The sequence below is a fragment of the Lytechinus variegatus genome, chromosome 2 (genome assembly GCF_018143015.1).
Source record: "Lytechinus variegatus isolate NC3 chromosome 2, Lvar_3.0, whole genome shotgun sequence".
In the NCBI taxonomy this organism is placed as follows: domain Eukaryota; kingdom Metazoa; phylum Echinodermata; class Echinoidea; order Temnopleuroida; family Toxopneustidae; genus Lytechinus; species Lytechinus variegatus.
In genome coordinates, this window is record NC_054741.1 from 17,041,116 (window position 1) to 17,062,238 (window position 21,123).

The window sequence follows — 21,123 nt, forward strand, 5'->3', positions numbered from 1 at the left end:
CATGACGAAACGTCCATTTTCATCAGTTGGTAAGCTTTCTATCAGTTCAAGCTTTATCGCAACCAGGTACTTCGCTATTGTAATGTTTTGTCAAAAGGAAACTAATGATATTAGGTTGGTATCACTCACATCACCAGCCAGCAGCAACTAGCTAGGTGTATCTTGGAAGACAAATTTTGGACGTCCTGCGGCTCTTGACGGATGATGTAGACAGGAGAATGACTTGGCGGAATAATTCTTCTTGGTAAACCTAAGAATGAAGTGTGAAGAGATGAAATACTGGAAAAGAAACATGAGACACAACATGGTTTTAAGATGGGACAAAAGACACAAATTCAACCCAATAAAGGCTTGTTAAAACACGGTGCCCAATACATTCATAACCGTCTTGGAATAGTGAATATCTCTCCACCATTAAAGCATGATGAAAGGATTAATTTTAAAATACTAGTATACAACGTAAACAAAATTTTGATGTTTTCATCTTCCCGTAATTTGATCACAAATTTAGACCATGGTCTGAATTAAATTGGATTTGAGAATATGGGACAAAGGCTTCATTTTATAGACACAGGATTTGAAGAGTTATTCCTCAGATCAGCTCGGCCCCATGTTACAAAAAGTTATGATTGATCCAATCAATCTCAGCTGTACGGAAATCCATACATACCATCATTTTTTCTACAGGAAATTTACACAATCTTAGTAAACAAAGAGAATCACATTGAATCTTCAAGAGAATGATGAATGTATGAATATACATCATACCTGGAAATTTTCTGAACAAATTTGCATTTTAGATGTTGACGTTGCTGGCCGCCCATAGTCGTGGTTGATTGGATCAATCACAACTCTTTGTATTAAGACGGGGCCGTGATTTCCAACATTTTTTAAGAACTTATAGAGAACCTTTCCTTGTTGATGAATTGCATGTTTTTTCAATGAAAATTGTTTATGATTGAATGAAAAAGTGTGAAATTTATTTTCATAGGAGTTAGACCATCAAAAGTGTATTTATCACCTTATTCTATTGATCACAGGTTGTGCCTTAATAGAATTACATTCCCTATTGCATTGCCAGCAACGACCATAAAAAGGTGCATATCAATGAGAAAGATACTAATTATGAAAGGTTTGAAGACAGACATTTTTCCTTATTTGTAATTTACCATTTCTTGTACTTTTCTTAGTTCTCTTCTAAACGCCTTGAGCATTTAATCAAAATGGAAAAGACGCTATATAAATCATATGTATTATTATTATGACAATAGAAAATTCTGATTTTATTAAAGTACGCACTGGGAATTTGAGACAAATTTTTTTTTTTTATGAAACCATCAAGGTTAAAAAAAATGTGTGCTTCTGAAGGACTTTGCAAGCCCGTTTAAAAATGAAGTGTTTAACTTTGAGAGCCTCCTTTAAGGAGTAAGTCCACCCCAGAAAAAAAAGTGGATTTAAATGAAAAGAGAAAAATAAAACTAGCATAACAGTTAACACTGAATATGTGATCAAATCATATGTAAAATTAGAAAGTTTCAACATTTTACCTAATTTCACGTAACAGTATAAACCTTGGTGGTATGGAAATGTGAGAACCTATGATGACATCATCCACTATTTCTTTTATATTTCATGAAATGAAATATGAAATATTCTAATATTTCAGAATATATCAGAATTGAAACCAAAGTTTGATTTCTCCCTGAAAAGGTGCAGTTGCCATTGTTGCCATCGACTGTTGGTCAAAGATTAGTTTCATCATCATCAAATTTGTAAAAATTGAAATATTCTATATTTCATATAATAAAATACAATAGAAGAAGTAAGTGACATCATCAACTCTCTCATTTGCCTATCTCTTTGTTGTGCATTTAACTGTACTGTGAAAATTATTAAGTGAAACTTAACGCACTCAAGTGCGTCAAATTTCTTACTTTATACCGTGATGAAATTTTCAGCATTATGCTTGTTTGATTTTTCTCTCTTCTGGGGTGGACCTGCCCTTTAAATACATCCATCTCACAGGAGAGGAAAGTTTAATCATGAATGTAGCGAGTTTATCCTTAGAATTCCTTGTACCTGTAAGGATAGAAAGTGATCAAGACATCAGCCATTGGTTTATCAGCCATCCCCCCACCCTGCAGCAGGCATTCGTGTTGATGGATTGAAGCACCGTAAGCGATTCCACCAAGACAAGACAACAGATAGATTGTGTGTCCTGATAAACAAAAACCCCTGTTCTATTGTGATGTATCCTTTGACGGGCAAGAGATTGGGGAGGAGCACTCCTTTCCCTGTTCCTTTCTGTTCCTCTGGATCGCCTCACTTCCTCCAATTTTCCAAAGAATCGCGCCTCACAGTCAATCCCCAGGGACTCCCAGAAGTTACCAGATATGTTTTCATTACCGAGACATTGAGACTTGGGGAAGATCGTTCCATCAGCTGGGTTTTCCTTCCGCTCACACTGTCACTGTCTTCCAAATTAGTAACTCAAGAAATTTATAAGAGAGTTTCACTCGTCTTGTTGAGCATATGGGTGTGATGTTGGTCAGTCATGACTATGACTCAGAATAAAAGTCATTATCAGGTGATTTGGATGTTAAATAATGTTTGGTGCGAATACTTTTCTAGGAATCAATGCAATATGAGTCCATTTTTTCAATCATTTTGATGATAATTGGCCTTAAACTCTCACTACTCTTCATTACCTGTAATCCCAAACTCCCTGGAAAGATGTCATTTTCTTCAGCTCTAGGCTACACAGGCAACAGATGCTTTTTCTTTATTTTATCTTTTTTTACCATGCAAGATTTGTTGAAGTGAAAATCTTGTCAGGGAGTGAAAATTGCAGATTTAATGTAAACCCAAGAAATTACAATTATAGCAGATCCTTCATTCTTAAGATTTCCCAGGGAGCATCAAAATGACAAATCAATGGACAGAAAATTACACAGTGAACATGAGACTGCTTCTAATTATTTGCTCTACTTTCGTGTTTTGGTTTCGTGTCAGCAGTGGGAAAAATATTTTACTTTCAGATCAGGAAGTGCTTTTATTATTAGCTGTTCATAAGTTAAGAGCGACTTTAAGAACGACTGTTGAACCTTCGTACGCGCTAAGCCACCGCCAATGAATATTTTGGTGTATACCACTTACCACAAGAAATGATCACCAGTCGTTCTTAAAGTCGCTCTTAACTTACAAACGGCTTTATGATACACCAATCTGTGTTCTTTAGAAAGTCATGGTCAAACACCCCTTCCCTTGATTTTAAAGAATTTTGTATTTGAGTTGTTGCTCACAGCAGCTAGTGAAGTTTGGTCATAAGACAAAGGAACACTTCAATGAAGGGATGAATGAGTTGCCTCATCTACTGGACATTACAACAGCTTCTATTTCAATTCAAATTCTTGCTATAGAAAAAAATTGAGTAATTTGAGACTGTACCATAGTCGGAAGAATATGAAACGGCGCTTAAACAATTAAATTTCTCAAAGTAAATTTAATGTCTAAAATGATGAGTTTACTTGTTCACTTTTATCCATAAATCCCTTTTATTTGAGAGTTGATATTGTGCACCATGATGGGGCATCTTATCATACCATGTCTGAACAGTCACTACAGAGGTTGGCTTTGAATCAGAACTACTCAAAAGATTGTTCGCTTTCTCATTCTCCCTCAAAAGACTTGAGGCACGATAGTGGATACCCTTCAAAGCTGCTTCTTATGGATGTTCTGAGGAGCATTTCATGAAACAGACTTTTAGTGACGGTTGTTATAAGCTACTGAAATCCTTGGATCTGATTGGCCCTTAGCAAATTTGTCAGTTAAAATCACTGACAAGGTGCTTTATGAAATACTCTCATGATATGTTCATTCATCTTAGGTGAAGTCGCTCTGGGAGGAATTAGTCTAGATGCATATAGATAGGGAGTATAAAGCAAACTAGTAGAAGAGCATTACTGACTCAACACCTTCTTCTGCCTATTCTACATTTCTTTTATATATATATATATTTGACAAGAGTATCGTACATCAGGAAATGATACATGAGAATTGTATCCTGAAATTTTCATTCCTGTCTATGCTTGAAATGGTCGATATCAAAGTGGAATAAGGTATATTGTAAAAATGCAGTGAGTCAATATTGTTAATTTTGCTGTTGTGATACAGTGAAAGTTATGAAATTCCACGGAAAGTCCAGTAAAACAAAACTGAAAAAATGGGGAAATTGCCCCTGCAAACCTCTTGACATTGTTATGTGTCTTTTTTGTCTCGCCTGTGTAGCAGAGTGAGACTATAGGCGCCGCTTTTCCGACGGCGACAGCTTCAACATCAAATTTTAACCAAAGGTTAAGTTTTTGAAATGACAGCATAACTTACAAAGTATGTGGACCTAGTTCATGAAACTTGGACATGAAGCTAATTAAGTATTATTAAACATCCTGCCTGATTTTCAGGTCACATGACTAAGGTCAACCGTCAAAGGTTATTTAGGGTCAATAAACTTAGACCATGTTGGGGGAATCAACATAAAAATCTTAACTGAAGGTTATTTTTTTTTTTTTTGTCACAACTTCGAAAGTATATGGACCTAGTTCATGAAACTTGGCCATTAGGGTAATCAAGTATAACTGAACATTCTGACTGAGTTCCAAGTCGCATGTCCGAGGTCAAAGGTCATTTAGGGTCAATGAACTTCAAATTTTGGATATTAGTTAAATTACCATCATAACTTTAAAGTTTATGGATCTGATCCATAAAACTTGGACATAAGAGTAATCAATTATCACTGAACATCTCTTGCGAGCTTCAGGTCGCATGACCAAAGTCAAAGGTCATTTAAGGTCAATGATCTTTGCCAATTTGAAGGTAATTATTAAATTGCTGTCATAACATTCAAAGTTTGTGAAATGTGGACATAGGGGTAATTAAGTATCACTGACAAGTCTAAGGTCACATGATCAAGGTCAAATATCATTTAGGGTCAACAAACATAGTATTATATCATCATATGAATGGTATTTTTTGTAAATATTTATTTTATAGTAGTTTTCAAAGTCAGCACTGCTGCTATATTGAATCGCATAATGCAGGTGAGACTGCCAGAGGCGCTCTACTTGTTTTTCATGCTTTGTCTACATGAAAACTTAAGTTTTTTCAAAGACTTTTGCTTAAAATATTTTGTACATGCCACTGTAGAACATGGAATAGGCATTTTAGAAAAATGAAAAGTGGCATCTCTACCCCAAAACCGAACTTTCTCTTTAAACTTGGCTCCATTCTGAACCCTGCATAATGTCATTCTAGTTGGGTAGAGTGGCGTTTGTCATAGCAGATATTATTACTTCTGATTTCCCAGAAGTCACAACAGATAGACAAGGAATAGATTGCATGATTTCAGGGGTTATGTCTGTAACCAAGATGCTTTAACACCCACCCAACTATAAAAAAAAGACCAAGACAAGGAATAGATTGCGTGATTTTAGGGGGTTATCTCTGTCACCAAGGTGCTTTTAACACCTAACTGACTTTAAAAAAGAATAAAGATCTAGTCTAGCAGGTAGGTACTCTTGATATTTCTGAAAGAAAATATGTGCAATCTTTTCAAAGTTATAAAAACTTTGAGAGATTTTCCAATATGGTTGCAAATTAGGAGAATGTTATTATGTGAAGCATGGAGAATGTGTATGCCTTGTATAGTGATGTGCACCGTAAAAACGTTGGTGTTAAAATTGACACCACCTTGAGTTCCTGGATAACCATCACCACCACAGGGTGTTGAAATTACACCCAAGATATCAACACAGAAGAGAATTAGAGTAGCAATTAACCAAAGGTGTTCTGATAACACCAACAGGTACTGAATAGCATTTAATGCAAGAGTATATAGTCTTCTATGAACGCCAATTGACACCACAGTCTTATGCTGTGTGAGAGCCATTAGGCTGCTTTATAACAAAAACTTTGTCTAGTTCAGGGCAGTGTTAAGGCGTAAGATAAATCATTTGGTATTTGAGGCCTTAACCAGATCTCATACTTTGAGGGTATTTTTGGAACAGGGCTGGTGTGAGAATGCCTAAAGTGGACTTAGGGGAGATTAAATGAAGAAACTTTGTCAAGTTCAGGGATGTGTGGATGTGCAGATATATTATTGGGTATTTGAGGCCGGAACCCATTCTCATAGTTTGAGGGTATTTTTGGTACAGGGCTGGTGTGAGAATGCCTAAAGTGGACAGAGGGGAGATGAAATGCATAATGCATGCAGCTCGTAATGGGGGGTTGTTTTACTTGATCACAGTATTTGCCCAGTGAGATCGCCCTATTCATTTACATGCAGACAATTGAATATTTTGTTACTGAGGAAATACAGACTGAATATCTAAAAGGGAGGAGATGTCTGATGGTGTCTGTGAATATCAAATGAAAAATCAAATTTAGCATGCTGAGCAGACCATGCATGTGATCGATTTATATAGCCAAGATGGAAAAAAAGTGAAATGTGGTCTCAAAGTAAAGTGTCATAAAAGCAAAAAGAACAAAGAGAAACATTTTCACCTCATTGTCAGAAATTTTCCATAAGTTATGTGAAATAAGTCATTTGGAAAGTCATTTCGAACTGTGAAAAGTAAATTCACATTACCATTAGTATTTCAGTGACTGCTATTCCTCTGGTTATTATGATTTTTTTTTGTTCGTTCATGCCTAAATCAATAATTTGATGGTGTATTTAATGAGAGTGGAGAAGGATGGGGGGATTTATCAATCTTAAAATCAATCTTGAAATTAAATTTTGTTTGTGGGAACTCTCTCTGGGTTTTAAACCAGTGATCTATAAAAGGTATGATTTTTTCACATTTGATTCTTTAGAGATAAATTCCAGTTTTGGTAACAATCTTAAAATGACTTTTGATAGAATCTAATATAATGACCACCCAAGTGTCTGTTTGTATGAATAGAAAATATGTGCCAAAGGATTCTGGAAACAATTGTGTAATTGCTGAGAAATAAGCGCGGATTCGGTCACTTCCGTCGGGTCTTTATTCCAGCAATATTAATACACTGTCCCACGTGTGCCTATCTGTGTTGGTAATCTTCATTGTGAACATTTTTTAGCGTAGATTTCAAGATTTCACAAAGTTCAGTTTATGTAACTGTACCAGATCTAGATCCTCGATGATATTCTGACAATTAAGCCTGGTTTTACAGAATTTCTCATGTAATCAGTGTTTAGTGCAACTACTGGCATTTCTCTTTAAATCTGATTCTTTCGGGGAGTGTTTGATTAATCTCAAACCTTGAATCTTAAAGGGATTCATCAGTCTCCCTGATCTGTCTTTATGAACTGGGCATTGAATTCATTCAGCTGGACAGGAAGCTGTGTCTAGACTGGGTCTCTGTAGAAGGAAAGCCATGGATAAATAATTCATTTTTTTGAAGTTCTGATATTTTCCTGAACTTCAGTATAGCAAGGTTTTGCTCTTCCTTTGTCTAAATTATCTATGTTTGGTACTTATCTTAATAAAGGTTTATTTACTTGGATGTAATGCTTGCAGCTTATTTGCCCCTCGCCACATTGGATATATAAAAAAAAGTTAGGTAAAAATTTCATTGGATGGATTTTCCAGCGTCTGTCAATAGCCGTTTTGAACATGTTCACCTTAGATGTAGAAACTGCTGTCATCTATGTTTTTTTTATTAAAAATGATAACATGGAGTGACGTTATAAACGAGAAGCTCCTCTTTTCGTTGTGTGATATAAATTCCCCCAAAATATCATTTTCTCAAAGAAATAAATGAATTCACATATATTTGTTGGGAGATATGTCATCAGACGAATAATTTTTCACCCCCTTCTATAAGAAAAATTCATATCATGTTCCTCTTTCATTAAAAATTGAAATTTATGGAATATATATCATATAATATACCTGTTTGGGAAAGCAACTCACATATGACATCACTAATGAATCATTTTAAAAGCCCCTCTCTCTTTCCTTTTGATGTATTTTCATCAAACCTTCACCAGTATCATTCTCTAAGTTTTCTGCTTTTGAAAAAACTAACTTAACGTCAGGGTGAAGTTTCCCTTTAAGTATCTTATCCATTTTGTCATACAACATTCGTGCGGCCATTGAACCGAGATGTACAGTACTCTCTCATCACTTTATTACCTATCTTTTACATATGTCTCTCGTCTGTATTTTGTATTATCATCAATCATTTATGCTTAATTAGGTGCATACTGGAAGATTTGTCTGGCAAAAGGCATATCCAACATTAATATTAATTATAAAGATTATCAGTCTTAGCTGAACATAACTGATGCTTTACAAGAAACTGTTCAGGAGGGCTGTTGCCAGAGAGAGAGTTTCATTTTAAAACAAGGAAAAAAAAATCATACATTTGGTCATGTATCTCATTCTTGCATTTCTATTTGAATAATCTATTTTTTTTTTTGAAATTTCAATTGAAAGAGGGAAAACTTGAAAACTTTAAGGAGTTTGATTCTTCTTTTTATCTTTGATACAGGGCATGGAACAAATCCGATGCAGCACCATCAGCAGCTGTGGAACATGGGTAGCATATTCAGATGTGGAAAAAATCAGAGTCTATCATATCACGCACAACCCAATGTCAATAAACAGGGTGAGTTCAAATAGTGAAATGGAGTCATATATTTGATTTAACCACCAACAAACTTATGTGGGATAAAAAGAACATAATAATGATAATAATAATAACAATAGTATTAGTATGCAACATTTAAAAAAGTACTTAATAGAAAGTAATTGTAAGTGCTTCGTACTATTGCCACGGCTTAAGCATGGCTATCCTGATGGGGTAAAACATTTTAGAAATTTCTTCTACCAGGCACCTATCTACTACACCTGGGTGGAGAGTTGCAAATATTGATAAACGCCTTGCAAAGTACGCGAGTGATGGGATTTGAACCGTTGACCCAAGGCCGTAGGCTGGGGGCTGCACTGGGTGCTTATGTTTTCCAATAAAATCAATACACTCCCACGTGTGCTTATCTGTTTCATGATTTCACCAAGTTTGGTAAATGTCTATAAAGAATTTCTCATGAAATCAGTATTTACTTCAACTGCCAACTAGATTGCATAGTTTAGACAAAGCTTTTATGGACAGGAAGCGCAGATGTAGTGTGCTGCCTAACCATCCATTCATGTCAAAGAAAACATGCAAGGTTGCAAGGCTCCAGGGGAAATGAGATGATAGATATCTTCTTTTAGAACAACCTTGTTATCTTATTGTCCAGGTGCCTACCATCCCTTCCAACCTGCATCCAGCGCATCACCTAGTCTTTACCTCAGATTCATCCAAGCTGGTCTCTGCGTCGGGTAGATCATCGGGTCTTCAGGTCCTCACCGTTGACGGTCCAGATGGAGTGGACTGTCCCCAGCCCCTGGTCCAGTCCATATCGGTAGCAGAGGTCCAGGGGCCGTACACGGCGCTGACGGTCAGCAGGGATGGAGAGAGGGTTGCTGTTGTGGGGTCAGAGGGCAAAGTGGCTGTCTTACCACTGAATTGTAACAAGGTAAGAACTAGGACCTCATTCAACTTTGACACTTGGATGATGGTTATTAATTGTCGAAGTACATTAGATCTGAGTCATAATTTTTTTTACCTGATGGGTGTTTCATAAAGCTGTTCGTAAGGTAAGAGTGACTTTAAGAATGACTGGTGATCCTTTCTTGTGGTAAAAGGTATATTCATTGGCGATGGTTAATTGCGTAAAAAAGGTTAAACAGTCGTTCTCAAAGTCACTCTTAACTTACAAATAAGCTTTATGAACTGGCCCCCTGGGCCTCGAGGAATTACACTTTGCAGAGTATGAAGTTAAGAGTTGTTCATGCTTGACATCACAAATCTTCGTCATATTACCAATGCCAACAATGCCAATAGATTTATTGTTCATCCAATTATTTTTCTCTGATTTTTCTCTTTTCAAACAATCTAACTTGTTCCAATGCTTTCATTCCCCTTTATCACAATTTCTTCCACATCCTACTCAGAATGCAGAACTGATTTTTTTTTTCAATTTTGCATGTGTTATTGATCTGGTTATCAATATGTGTCCCATTTGCAGATCAAATCAGTGGTCCTACCTCACACCAAGGCCCATCCATGTTGTTTAGAATTCCACCCATCCAATAAGCAACTAGCAGTAGCTTATACTGACAGAAAAGTAAGTAGTCCTTGTCTTAACAATCGTATTTATGAGGTGTTGATTATCTATTCTCTTATTCAGTGGCACATAATATTACCTCAATTTAATTAGTTCCAGCCACTAAAGGCACATGATGTATTAAAGGAATAATCCTGCAAGTTATCCATTTAATAAAAAAAATAATAATATAGGATTTGTATAGCACAATATCCACCTAGCTAGGTGCTCAATTTGCTCATATATTTCTCCGGCTAAGCTAGTCTACCAATTCCAGTGCTTAAGCTTTTTGAGGAATTACTTCCTGCCAGTACCCATTTACCTCACCTGGGTTGAGTGCAGCACAATGTGGGTAAATTTCTTGCTGAAGAAAAACACACCATGGCTGGGAATTGAACCCACGTCCCTCAGATTGAAAGAGGAGAGTCTTAACCACTTGACCACGATAGTGCAGCCTGACGTGTATCAATATCTTGCTGAATGATATCATACCATGGCTGGGATTCAAACCCTCGACCCTCAGTTTCAAATGCGAGAGTCAGAAACACCAGAGCACACCGTTCAAAGTGATTTTCTTTGATACGCAAGAAAATTGCTGTCTACACGTTGAATTAAGTAAAAAGCTCTGAACGAGCACAGATAAATTTATTCATATAAAAGCTGCGCTATACAAATTTATTTATGTATGTACTGTATGTATCACAAATCAAATGGCAAGTCAACACAATGTATTTTCATCTCATGAGAGTTTTGAGAATTTCAGATTGATGCTAATATCTGCCTTATAGATATAAATGGTATCTTGGAGTCTGTCATAAGATCATGATTGGGATCTCTAGTGGATTGTAATTTCCTGTGGTAAGATTTTGACCCACATTCTGTTGCACTCAACCCTGGTGAGGTAGATGGGAAACTCAGCAGGAATTTATTCCTGAAATGCTTGTGTGCTGTAAAAGACTGCATTAGCTGATCAATGTAAAAGTTCTTCCTTTGCTCTATGCTCTAGATTGCAGAGTTTGACTTCACTCCCTACAAGCATGAGTTCACTCTTTACAAGCTGGAGCAGGTTTGTCTACTGGCAAAGATGTTCCAGAGCCTATCATAGTTCATCATGTAAACTATTTTCATTCTATGTTAGCTGATCAATAATAAAGCCCTTCCTTTGAATGTTAAAATTTTTCCTTTGCTCTATCCTCTAGATTGCGGAGTATGACTTCACCAAGCACGAGTACACACCTTGGAGCAGGTCTGTACATAAGCAAGGGCTCCATCAAGCGTGGATGGTAAAAACCAGCGTCATTCACCAGATGACCTTTGATCCTTTGAACCCTGACAGGCTCCTGGTCCAAGACGGAACCTGGTTGACCGTCATAGACAAGTCCAAGGTAGGCCTCATGTCTGTATTTTGACTTATATACACTTGGTCTACAAGCAGTGGACTACTTCTGAGATGGTCTAATACAACATGGTTTAGATCGATTTGGTCTCCTTTCATTTTGGTCTAATTACCATTTGGTCTACCCTACACCAGGGGGTGTTTCACAAAGATTTAAGTATGACTTAGAGTCACACTTAAATACCGAGTTGCGTACGGTATGAAAGGCTTGACCGCATTGGTCAGAACCTGCCATGAGGACGTGCACTACTGCGTATCTATCAATAAGATCGCGCGTGCATATCATGTACGTGTTGGCATTTAAATGCGACGTAAGTCATACTTAAATCTTTGTGAAACACCCCCTGTTCTAATAAACCCTTACTCTAATTCTCTTTCAGTCTAATGTCCAGTTCTACTTCATCTACTTATTATTAACTCTGTCAAAGAAAAGTGTAGTGGTTTCACAGTACACAAGTCTTTCTTTGGCATATGTTGGTCCTCAAAAGGACCACCCAAACTTGACATTTCAACAAGTGTGTTATTATCATCTTTAGAAAAATGAGCAAAAGTTGTAAAAGCAGGCTATGTATACTCTGTCAAGGTGCCGTATGCCTTGTCAAAGAAAATTCTGGTAATAAGCAGTTTATTATTAAACTATCGTAGACTAATTGTGTTAGACTAGGGGGTGTTTCACAAAGATTTAAGTATGACTTAGGTCGCACTTAAATGCCGACACGTACACGTGCAATCTTATTGATCAATATGCAGTAGTGCGCGCCCTTTTGGCATGATCTGACCAATGCTGTTGTGCCTTTTATACTGCGGGCAACAAGACATTTAAGTGAGACTTTAGGTCATATTAAGGTTTGTGAAACACCCCCCGGTTGAATATTAGACAAAATGGGTATGACCTAAGTGGAAATTAGACGAAATAATAAATGGGCTAAATGGCAATTGAGCCAAAGTGTTAGAATAAAAAGTGTTTGGAGACAATGTACGGGATTAGACTTTGTTGGATAAGACCAATGAGAAAATAGACAAAGTGGGTTCAGACCAATGGACAATTCACCAGCTTCTTTTCATTTCGTTTCATTTTGGTTTATTTCAAAAATTGTCCTTGTTAAAAACAACCAGGAGACTGATACAAACAAAGGTTACAAAGCAATCATAAATTTATAATTTAACAAGTGAAGCAGAATAGTGAAATAATATTAATAATAGGGAATTATTAAATATAGGCATATATATTGCTCTTAGAAAGTATTCATTGAATATTTGATATATAGATGGGAACAGTTTACCAAAAAGTTGCAACCAAATTTATGGAAAAGTGTACTATATGGTGCTGATAAACATAATACAAGCATTGAAATTTAATAAACAAATCTTTAAAATGTAAAGAAATTTGGGACAAGAATAGAACAAAAAAATCACAAGTAGATAGGTTTGAGAAATAGCCAAAGTGATCATCATGGGATCATGTTACATAAATACTGCAAGATCAGGCAAGGACTAGGAAAGACATCCAGTATTACAGAAAATGCATTATTACCATTACTGTTATCATTTCCAATGTCATTGTGATTACCTTTATTATCATACATATATTTCAAAATAGCTAGCAACGAAGGAAATGGGGGACAATATATTTGTATGTTAATTAAATCTGCCGAGTTTTTTTTCCAAGGCACTTTCAATAAAAATGTGTTCATTTAAATGAAGAACAATGGGAAGTATGATTTTAATTTTCATTCATATTACCCTAGACCTCCATTTTTACAATTCAAATTATTCAAATTTTACATGCCAAAAAAAATGACATTCAGCAAGTGCAAATTGATTTTTCTAAGCATCCTATATCCACTTACGATTCATCATCATTTCTTCTGTCTAGTCTATTTGAATGATATTGCCAGGAAATATTGGCACACATCACATAAGACTATTGCATGTAGCTCATTCTTTATAAATCATTTAAAGCATTGTCAGTGTATGTGAATGGTATTGAGTTTCATCTAGTGTGCCCACCAAAATTATTGATTTTCTGAGATGCCTAGGCCCCCCTCTCGGTTATTTTTAAAATTTTCTTTAAAAAGGCTCTTTGACCACTGACAAATTGAGTGATTATGTATTAGGGACCTACAGAAAAAGAGTAATATTCATCTTGAATTTTTCAGCCTATTTTATGCTTTGGAAAAGGTTCTATCTATATTTTCATGTTATATCCTACACATCATAACTGTTTTAGGGCATATACACATGTATTTAATCTAGTACAATGAATTGGAATTGTGATATTCACATTTGGACGGATTTACTAAAGCTACACAAACAGGTTTTAAAGCATTAGTTTAAGGACAAGTCCACCGCAACCATTAGTTGATTTGAATAAAAAGAGAAAAATCCAACAAGCATAACACTGAAAATTTCATCAAAATCGTTTTGCTAGTTTGATTTTTTTTTGGTTTTTGTTTATTCAAATCATCACTTTCCTGGGGTGGACTTGGCCTTTAATGATATGTTTTCAAAGTGTAACTGTTATATGGACTGTATGGCTTTGATATAACCTGAAAATGAATGATTGTTGATGTATCCCTATTAGTCTCGACAATACCATCAATATGAGAAAGGTTTAGCTTGTGTATTTTTGGTGTGTAAAAAATGTATCCTAGTTTTGGTTTAACATATGAGCAATTCCCTAAAATCTGTACGTCCGACCGCCTATATGTGGGACCTTCATAGAATTTTCTGTCTCAGATTTCTTGTTCTTATGACATTCTTTAATGTTCTCATACGATTATGACTTGGTCAGTTTATGAAGTGCAGTAAGACTTGAGAAAAATGGGGGTCAGGCATAAAAAAGGTTGATCATTTTATGGAATTGCCCATATTCAATTATTATTTGTGCAAAATGGCTAAGTAACTGATATTTTTTATTGTTAGCTAAGTGCAGGCAAAAATATTGTTATTTATTTTTCTAGTTATTTTTATTTATTTATTCATTTTATTTGTTTAGTTTTTTGGAGGGGGGGGGGCTACATTTCACAACCTACTGCCGATATTCATCATTGGAAAAGCTTTAACTTTACAGTGAATATGGATTTTCCCAGGCTCTTTTTTATTTTAAGAGCTCTTGTAATCAATCTGGAGTGAAATTGCCCCAAGCCCCCATGTAATTTTTTCCCCTGGGTAGGTGTGAAATGGAAACACCCACTGCGGTAAAGGTACCCCATAAAATCTTGTCTGCTGACTGATATCAAGGTCAGACGATTGCCAAGTTTAGCTCACAGGTGTTGTGACACATGACAACAATGCCCCTAATCCCTCATTAAAACCCAGACATGCCGGATCATTCGTCCTGACATTTTTGGAAGCCTTTTATCACATGGACATCCCCTTGGTGTCCAAGTCTATCACGGAATGCTTTGTTCAAAGAATGACAAATAAAGATTGTCTGCAGGCGCAAGCAGTGGATCTGATATTTAAAACTTTCACTGTTGTTTCATGCAATATGATATTGTGAAGCACAGCACAGTTTCTCACCTTTTTTTCTCTTAGAAAATTAGTTATGAATGCCTGCATGAGATTTTTTTTTTAAATAAGCTTAATCTGAAAATAAAATGCATAATTGAATTCCATGTAGTAGTATGTAACACCTTTGTGAGAAAATGTCAGATTTGGACACAGAATTTGCTCAAATTTATATTCAATAGCCAGAGAAGCAGTGTGATGTGCATTTTGACTTCTTTGCACAAATCCCATTTGTGATTTCTTTTGTGCCGTGGTAATAGCAGTAATAGTAATAGTCGTAGTAGTACGTAGTAGTAGTAGTAGTAGTAGTAGTAGTAGTAGTAGTAGTAGTAGTAGTAGTCGTAGTCGTAGTAGTAGTAGTAGTAGTAGTAGTAGTAGTAGTAGTAGCAGCCTTGAAGTGAAAACATGCAAGAAGCAGTATTTTATGTTATACTGTGTTGCTATGGTAATGACATATGTCAGTAAATCAGGGTGAACTCTTGAGGAGAGTAAACTACTTCCTCAGTTTTTGCCCAATACTCAGAGACATAGCACAAGTAGGGGAAGGTGGGGTAAGTTGTGACAGTTTTTGCTTTTTGCATGTTAGAATTGATATGATTAATAATCTTGTCGACATAAGTACCTTGCCTTAAAATTTCATTCTTCTGAAATATTTTCCACCTATATATAACTTTCTATCCCCACACTGAAAGTCATCGTGACCTTTGAAAAAAACGATGTCAAATGGCTCAACTTGCCCCATATATGGGGTAAGTTTGAGCCACTTTCTGGGGTAAGTTGAGCCACAAAAACTATGTACAAAATGTATGGGGGGAGAACCAGCATGTCAATTTTTTGTTTAAAGTCTTTTCACTTGCTAATTCTCTATAAATACTAACATCCTGTAAAAGGAAAAGAACAGTCATGTAAATTTACTCCTTTCAGCCTGCATTTCAATCGATTTTTATGGTTTGTTTGTTTCTTAAGATACATTACCATAGGAATTACCATGGCTCAACTTGCCCCATGCTGTTTGGCTCAACTTACCCCAGTCCGAACTTATTGCGATAATTTTGTATCCACACATTTATTATGCATCCATCATATAAAAGACTATGACAAGAATGAAGATCCATACCTGGACTAATAATGTTGTTATCATGTCTTTATTATATTTAAAGACGTGTGTGTTTATAAAGCACTTATCTATTTCACACTCTTTTTTTTACTTTTTTGGCTGAAATTCATATTTTTCCCTCTAAAAAACTACTTTTTGTTTCAAAGTTGGAGACAATGTGGTGGGGTTAGGGGTTATGCTAAGGGTCATCAATACATGACACCACCGTAATGTCTGACTCATTCATTATTGTCCTGGGTCTGGTGGCTCAACTTGCCCCTATGCTCAACTTACCCCGCCTTCCCCTATATATTAGTATTGGAGTCAAGTGTGAGATACAGTACTCAAATATGTCGGATACTGCATTGCCCTGGTACCTCTTTATAGCTCTCTCTCTCTCTCTTTACTTCTGTTTTTTTAATTAATTTTCCATTCCTTTAATCTTCTTTCCTTAAAGCCCCCTCACACCTGACCAAATGTAGGCGGACGAAGGGTGACGATTGGGAAAAATGCACGAAATGCGCGCGAATTCAACAAAGTCAAATAAAATTTCTGTCAATTCCTGCGATCAGTAACTATTGTCAAATTTTATCGACAAACGGTAAGCGAAGGATATCAATTTTTCAGTTCACCTCTTTGAGTAAATTGCAGCCGAAGGATTGACATAACCCAATGAAAAGAACAAACACTGAGCAATGGTTTGATATGGCGCGCAATTAGAAACGAAGACAAGGGAATAGATTGGGCGTTCTTGTACGTTTGTGTCATCGTGTTGCTTCGTTAAGGGTTCTTTCGGGATCGGTCCACTGTGGCAAAAGCGCGATGAGGGACTATGCGCTACAATAACACATGAAAGATAAACAAACGATGCAGACTAAAAGAGATGCGAATTCAAACAGATGACCAACAATTTTTCAATTCGTCTGGAAATTTTAAACATGTTCAAAATTTCCGCGCGAATTTGTATAATCGCAGCTGTTAGTTCAGAAGGTGTATGAACCCAAACACGAAGGGTCAATATGATTTACTATCAGTTACCATTGAAAACAATTTTTTTTTTAAAATGCCTTTCACCAGCCATCGGAAATCATATTTCAGGCAATTTGGTTAGGTCTGAGGGGGCCTTTAAAAAGACAACTCCCATAGACTGCACTGCTATGACACATCATATGCAAAGGTTTTTTGCATCAATAAAGAAAAGAGCTGCGGAACTGGGGGAGTTGGGGACTGGGGGCTTTTGAATAGTCATGTCCAGAAACATAAAAATGACCATCCAACTGTGTGTATGTGTGTTTTTAGCATGGTCAGCCCACCCCCCCCCCCCCCATTCTAAACCATTCTGCGGCCCTTGTTTTAGCTTCCCTCATATTTTGTGGCCAAGCAATGATGCCCCAGTCTCTCCCAGCATACTGTTATCAAATGAATGCTACTCAGCCAGCCATCCTACCATCCCTGTGTCAGTCTGCCTCCCTCGCCTGCCGTAAGATGGGATAGGATCAAGGGTGGATGTCTGTCTGTCTGCGGCATCACGTTTGGGGTCTGGTAAAACCATTAATTAGTTGAGGAAAATGGGGACAAGGCTGCTGTCCCAATTACGCACCAAATGAGACTGGTTGGTGGCTAATTTGCTCTACCCAGACACTCGTTAGTGACAAGTTGAATGAACCCTCATGGGAACATCTCACCCTATATGCCATTTGTTTCTCTTCCCCCCCCCCCTCTGCTCCTTGCGCCTTGTAAATTTGTCAATTCCTTTTTACGTGTTATTATTATTGAACTGTCTTTTGTCTGCAAATGTGGTAATGTCATTCACCGAGGGATATTAATTTTCTAGAAACAGAAATGTCGCTCCCTCCCTCCCTCTCTCTATCTTGTATCTCTTCTCTCGCTGTCTGTACGTGCTCCAACCATTTCTACCCCTTTTCTTCTTGTTTGTATGAATTAACTTTTATACATGATAGAAAGCCTTTTTCTGTCATTTCTCAAGCAAACAGCCGTCACCAAATTTGATAGGCTAGGTACCAATTGAATTTGTATACATGCTATGTATAAAGAATTGAGACAGTTTCTTTCACAATTTAATATTAGAAATGTATTTGCCTCTTTAAATTTGCATTACTGGTACTTTAAAGTTGAATTAGTAAATATTATGAATATCATAAATGATAGCGAATTTGAGAAATTTGCCGTTTTGTAGTTGTTTCCTGTACATACTGAATAGAGTCTATGGATAATACTAAGCAGACACAATTTGCGGATTTGTAGCCATTTTTCAAAAGAGCTATAAAATGGGAGAGAAAGGGCTACAAAATGGCTACAAAACGCCAAGCTTCTCACTGTGTAGTTTGCATTTGAATTTGTGAATGAAATAGAGAATAAAGGGGTATTTTTGTCATTTTGTTTAACACAGATGACACTGTCTTGAGAAAAACTAATGAACCACAGTGTAAAATCTAGGGTATTAGGAGTAACGCTAGTTGATGTTCTTAGAATAAAACACACTCCGGGTCCTGTAACACAAAGGTTAACAATTAATCATAAGCTTGATTTTGATGATTAAATGTACGTTGTATTCATTGCAATCAATTGTTAAAAAAAATGTTCTATGATGATTGCTAAGCTTTATGTTACAGGCCCCAGGTGTCAAATATATACCCTGGTGTTTGAACATAACTCTAACCCGTGCTGCATAACAAACACAATTTGCCATAATAACACCATTAGTAATTGAACTAACACCATAGATTTAACACTAGTGTAAAATGTTTGATGTACTCCTTTCTACATGTAAACATGGGTGGTTTTAGTTATAACAACAGTTTTTGTCTTGCATATGTAACACTTACTTCATATCTACAGTAGAAGGGTCCATGTTTTTTCTTCATCTTATTTCTAGTGGTATTACAGTATTGATTTTTTTTTTATTAGTAGTATGTTCTGGAATGAACTTGTGGTTACAGCTTGTTTTTAGGTTTAAAAAAGAAAGATGTTAATTGTGTAGTCAGAAACCAGCAATGATTTGTTTATTTTTCTATTCTGGAGGAGGATAAGGATGAAGATGTTGATGATGATGATGATGGTGGTGGTGATGATGGTGGTGGTGATGATGGTGGTGGTGGTGGTGGTGGTGATGATGATGATGATGATGTTTGTTAAACTAAATGATGGTGTAAGTTTGATTATTGTGATGATGGTGAATATGATTATTATGAATAATCATGAATATAAATCCATATTTTAACTAAAATGTGAACATTACTTTCTCGGGGTATAGTGACACAAAGCTTGCAGAGTATAAATCTCAACTCATATTTTGACACAAAAACCTAAAGCAACTTTTGAGAGTTTATCCAAGATGCTTGTGAACACTACAGCATGTTTGTTGGTTATTAGCTTTTTCATATTCTTTTGTTACCATTTTCTTTTTCTTATCATTAGCCTTTACCGAGACCAAATGAGAGGCTGTTGGCTCCAAGGGCGGCCAAGCGACGGCATGATGGGTCTTCCTCAGAGGAGAAAAATCATGGGTTTTCAATATGCAAGAAATACAAAGTAAGTACCCATTTTTTGTGAGGGGTATGTGAAGTTTTTTGTTCTATTTTGTATGCTGTTTAGTGTTTTTTATAGCTGCTTAATAGATTTTTTTTATTTGTATAGTTTTATTTGTTCATTATACTTAAATGCTGAAAGAATCAAAGCAATGTATCTTTTGTGTTCTGTGATTTATTCATTCCTTTTACAGAAGTGTGTTTCTTTTTTTTCTGTCTTTTTTGCTGTGATTTCATCTTCATCCATGTTATGGCCTATAGTACAATACATTCCTATTTGAAATGGTTTGAAAAAAAAGTAGCCCCAGTGAACTTCCATGTCATATCAATACTACAAAGGGGAAAAAGTAAGATATCATTTTAAACAAGATTTAATTTAAAAAAAAAAGAGGATTTGAACAAAAACCCAATCAACAAACATTTTTCAAGAACATGAAAAAACAAATCATTTCAGTATTGTCATTCAAGAGATAAAATGTTTCAAATGTCTGCATGGCTGACAGAGCCTTTAAGCCTTGATTTCTTATGTAGTCATTGAAATGGGTGTGAGAGTTCAGCTTTGTAGCAAATTTCACGTATTTTTTCTTTTGATTTTTAGCTTAATATTAGCTTATTTTACCTTTCTTCTGCACGGAAGTACAAGCTCTTTTAATTTCAGCTTTTTTCTTAGCTCTCCTTTTCACACTTTTTCAGCTCTTTTCATTTTTGGTCATTCAGATCCATGTAGAAACCTCTGACTTTTTAGTGGTATTCTTATACCGTGTTTACACAGTGACACGGCTCGGGGTTCGACACGCAAGCCGAGCTCAACACGGCAATTTTATGCTGTGTAAACGCGATCAGTGTGATCTGTGAGCCGTGTCGAACACGGCTTTTTCGATCCGCCAAAATCGTAGGTTTCAACCCGCGAGCCGAGTCAGACTCGGCAATTTTTTCGTGTGTAAACAGAAAGCCGTGTCGAACTCTCTTGACCTAGGTCACTGCGCGCGCTTTCACTTTTGGCATTGTTGTTGTTCGCACGGACAAGATTCGATTCCGGCGGTGAATTTCCCGCGTTTAATTTGCGACGTCATAATTCTTCTTCCATTCGAGATCCGCGAGCCGTGTTGAACTCGCCTTTTTATATGTACGTATAAACGCGATCTCTGATCCCTTCTTCGCAGTGTTCAACCCGGCTCGCGGATTCAACACGCGAGCCGAGTCAATGTGTAAACACGGTATTAGAAGGAGGTGAAACCCTGGACTAAACAAAAAAAAAAATCACTTCACGCTTATATGGAATACTAGGATTTATCTTACTTCAGTGTTCATGATGGAGATCATTTTTGTTCAGATGTTAGGTATAAATCAGAAATAATTGATTTTGCCAACAGTTAAG

The 21,123-nt window shown here is 36.4% G+C and overlaps 1 protein-coding gene across 1 annotated transcript in view; it reads left to right on the top strand.

Annotated features, from left to right (window-relative positions):
• The window catches only part of LOC121407462 (U3 small nucleolar RNA-associated protein 4 homolog), a 42,154-nt gene extending 22,369 nt beyond the window's left edge, over positions 1 to 19,785 (top strand). The window contains exons 11-15 of the mRNA XM_041598540.1: positions 8,533 to 8,649; positions 9,284 to 9,562; positions 10,115 to 10,213; positions 11,392 to 11,577; positions 19,636 to 19,785. Coding sequence (XP_041454474.1) covers positions 8,533 to 8,649; positions 9,284 to 9,562; positions 10,115 to 10,213; positions 11,392 to 11,577; positions 19,636 to 19,770 — 816 coding nt within the window. The 3' untranslated portion in view covers positions 19,771 to 19,785. The remainder of the gene's footprint in view (positions 1 to 8,532; positions 8,650 to 9,283; positions 9,563 to 10,114; positions 10,214 to 11,391; positions 11,578 to 19,635) is intronic.
• Positions 19,786 to 21,123: the final 1,338 nt, after the last annotated feature.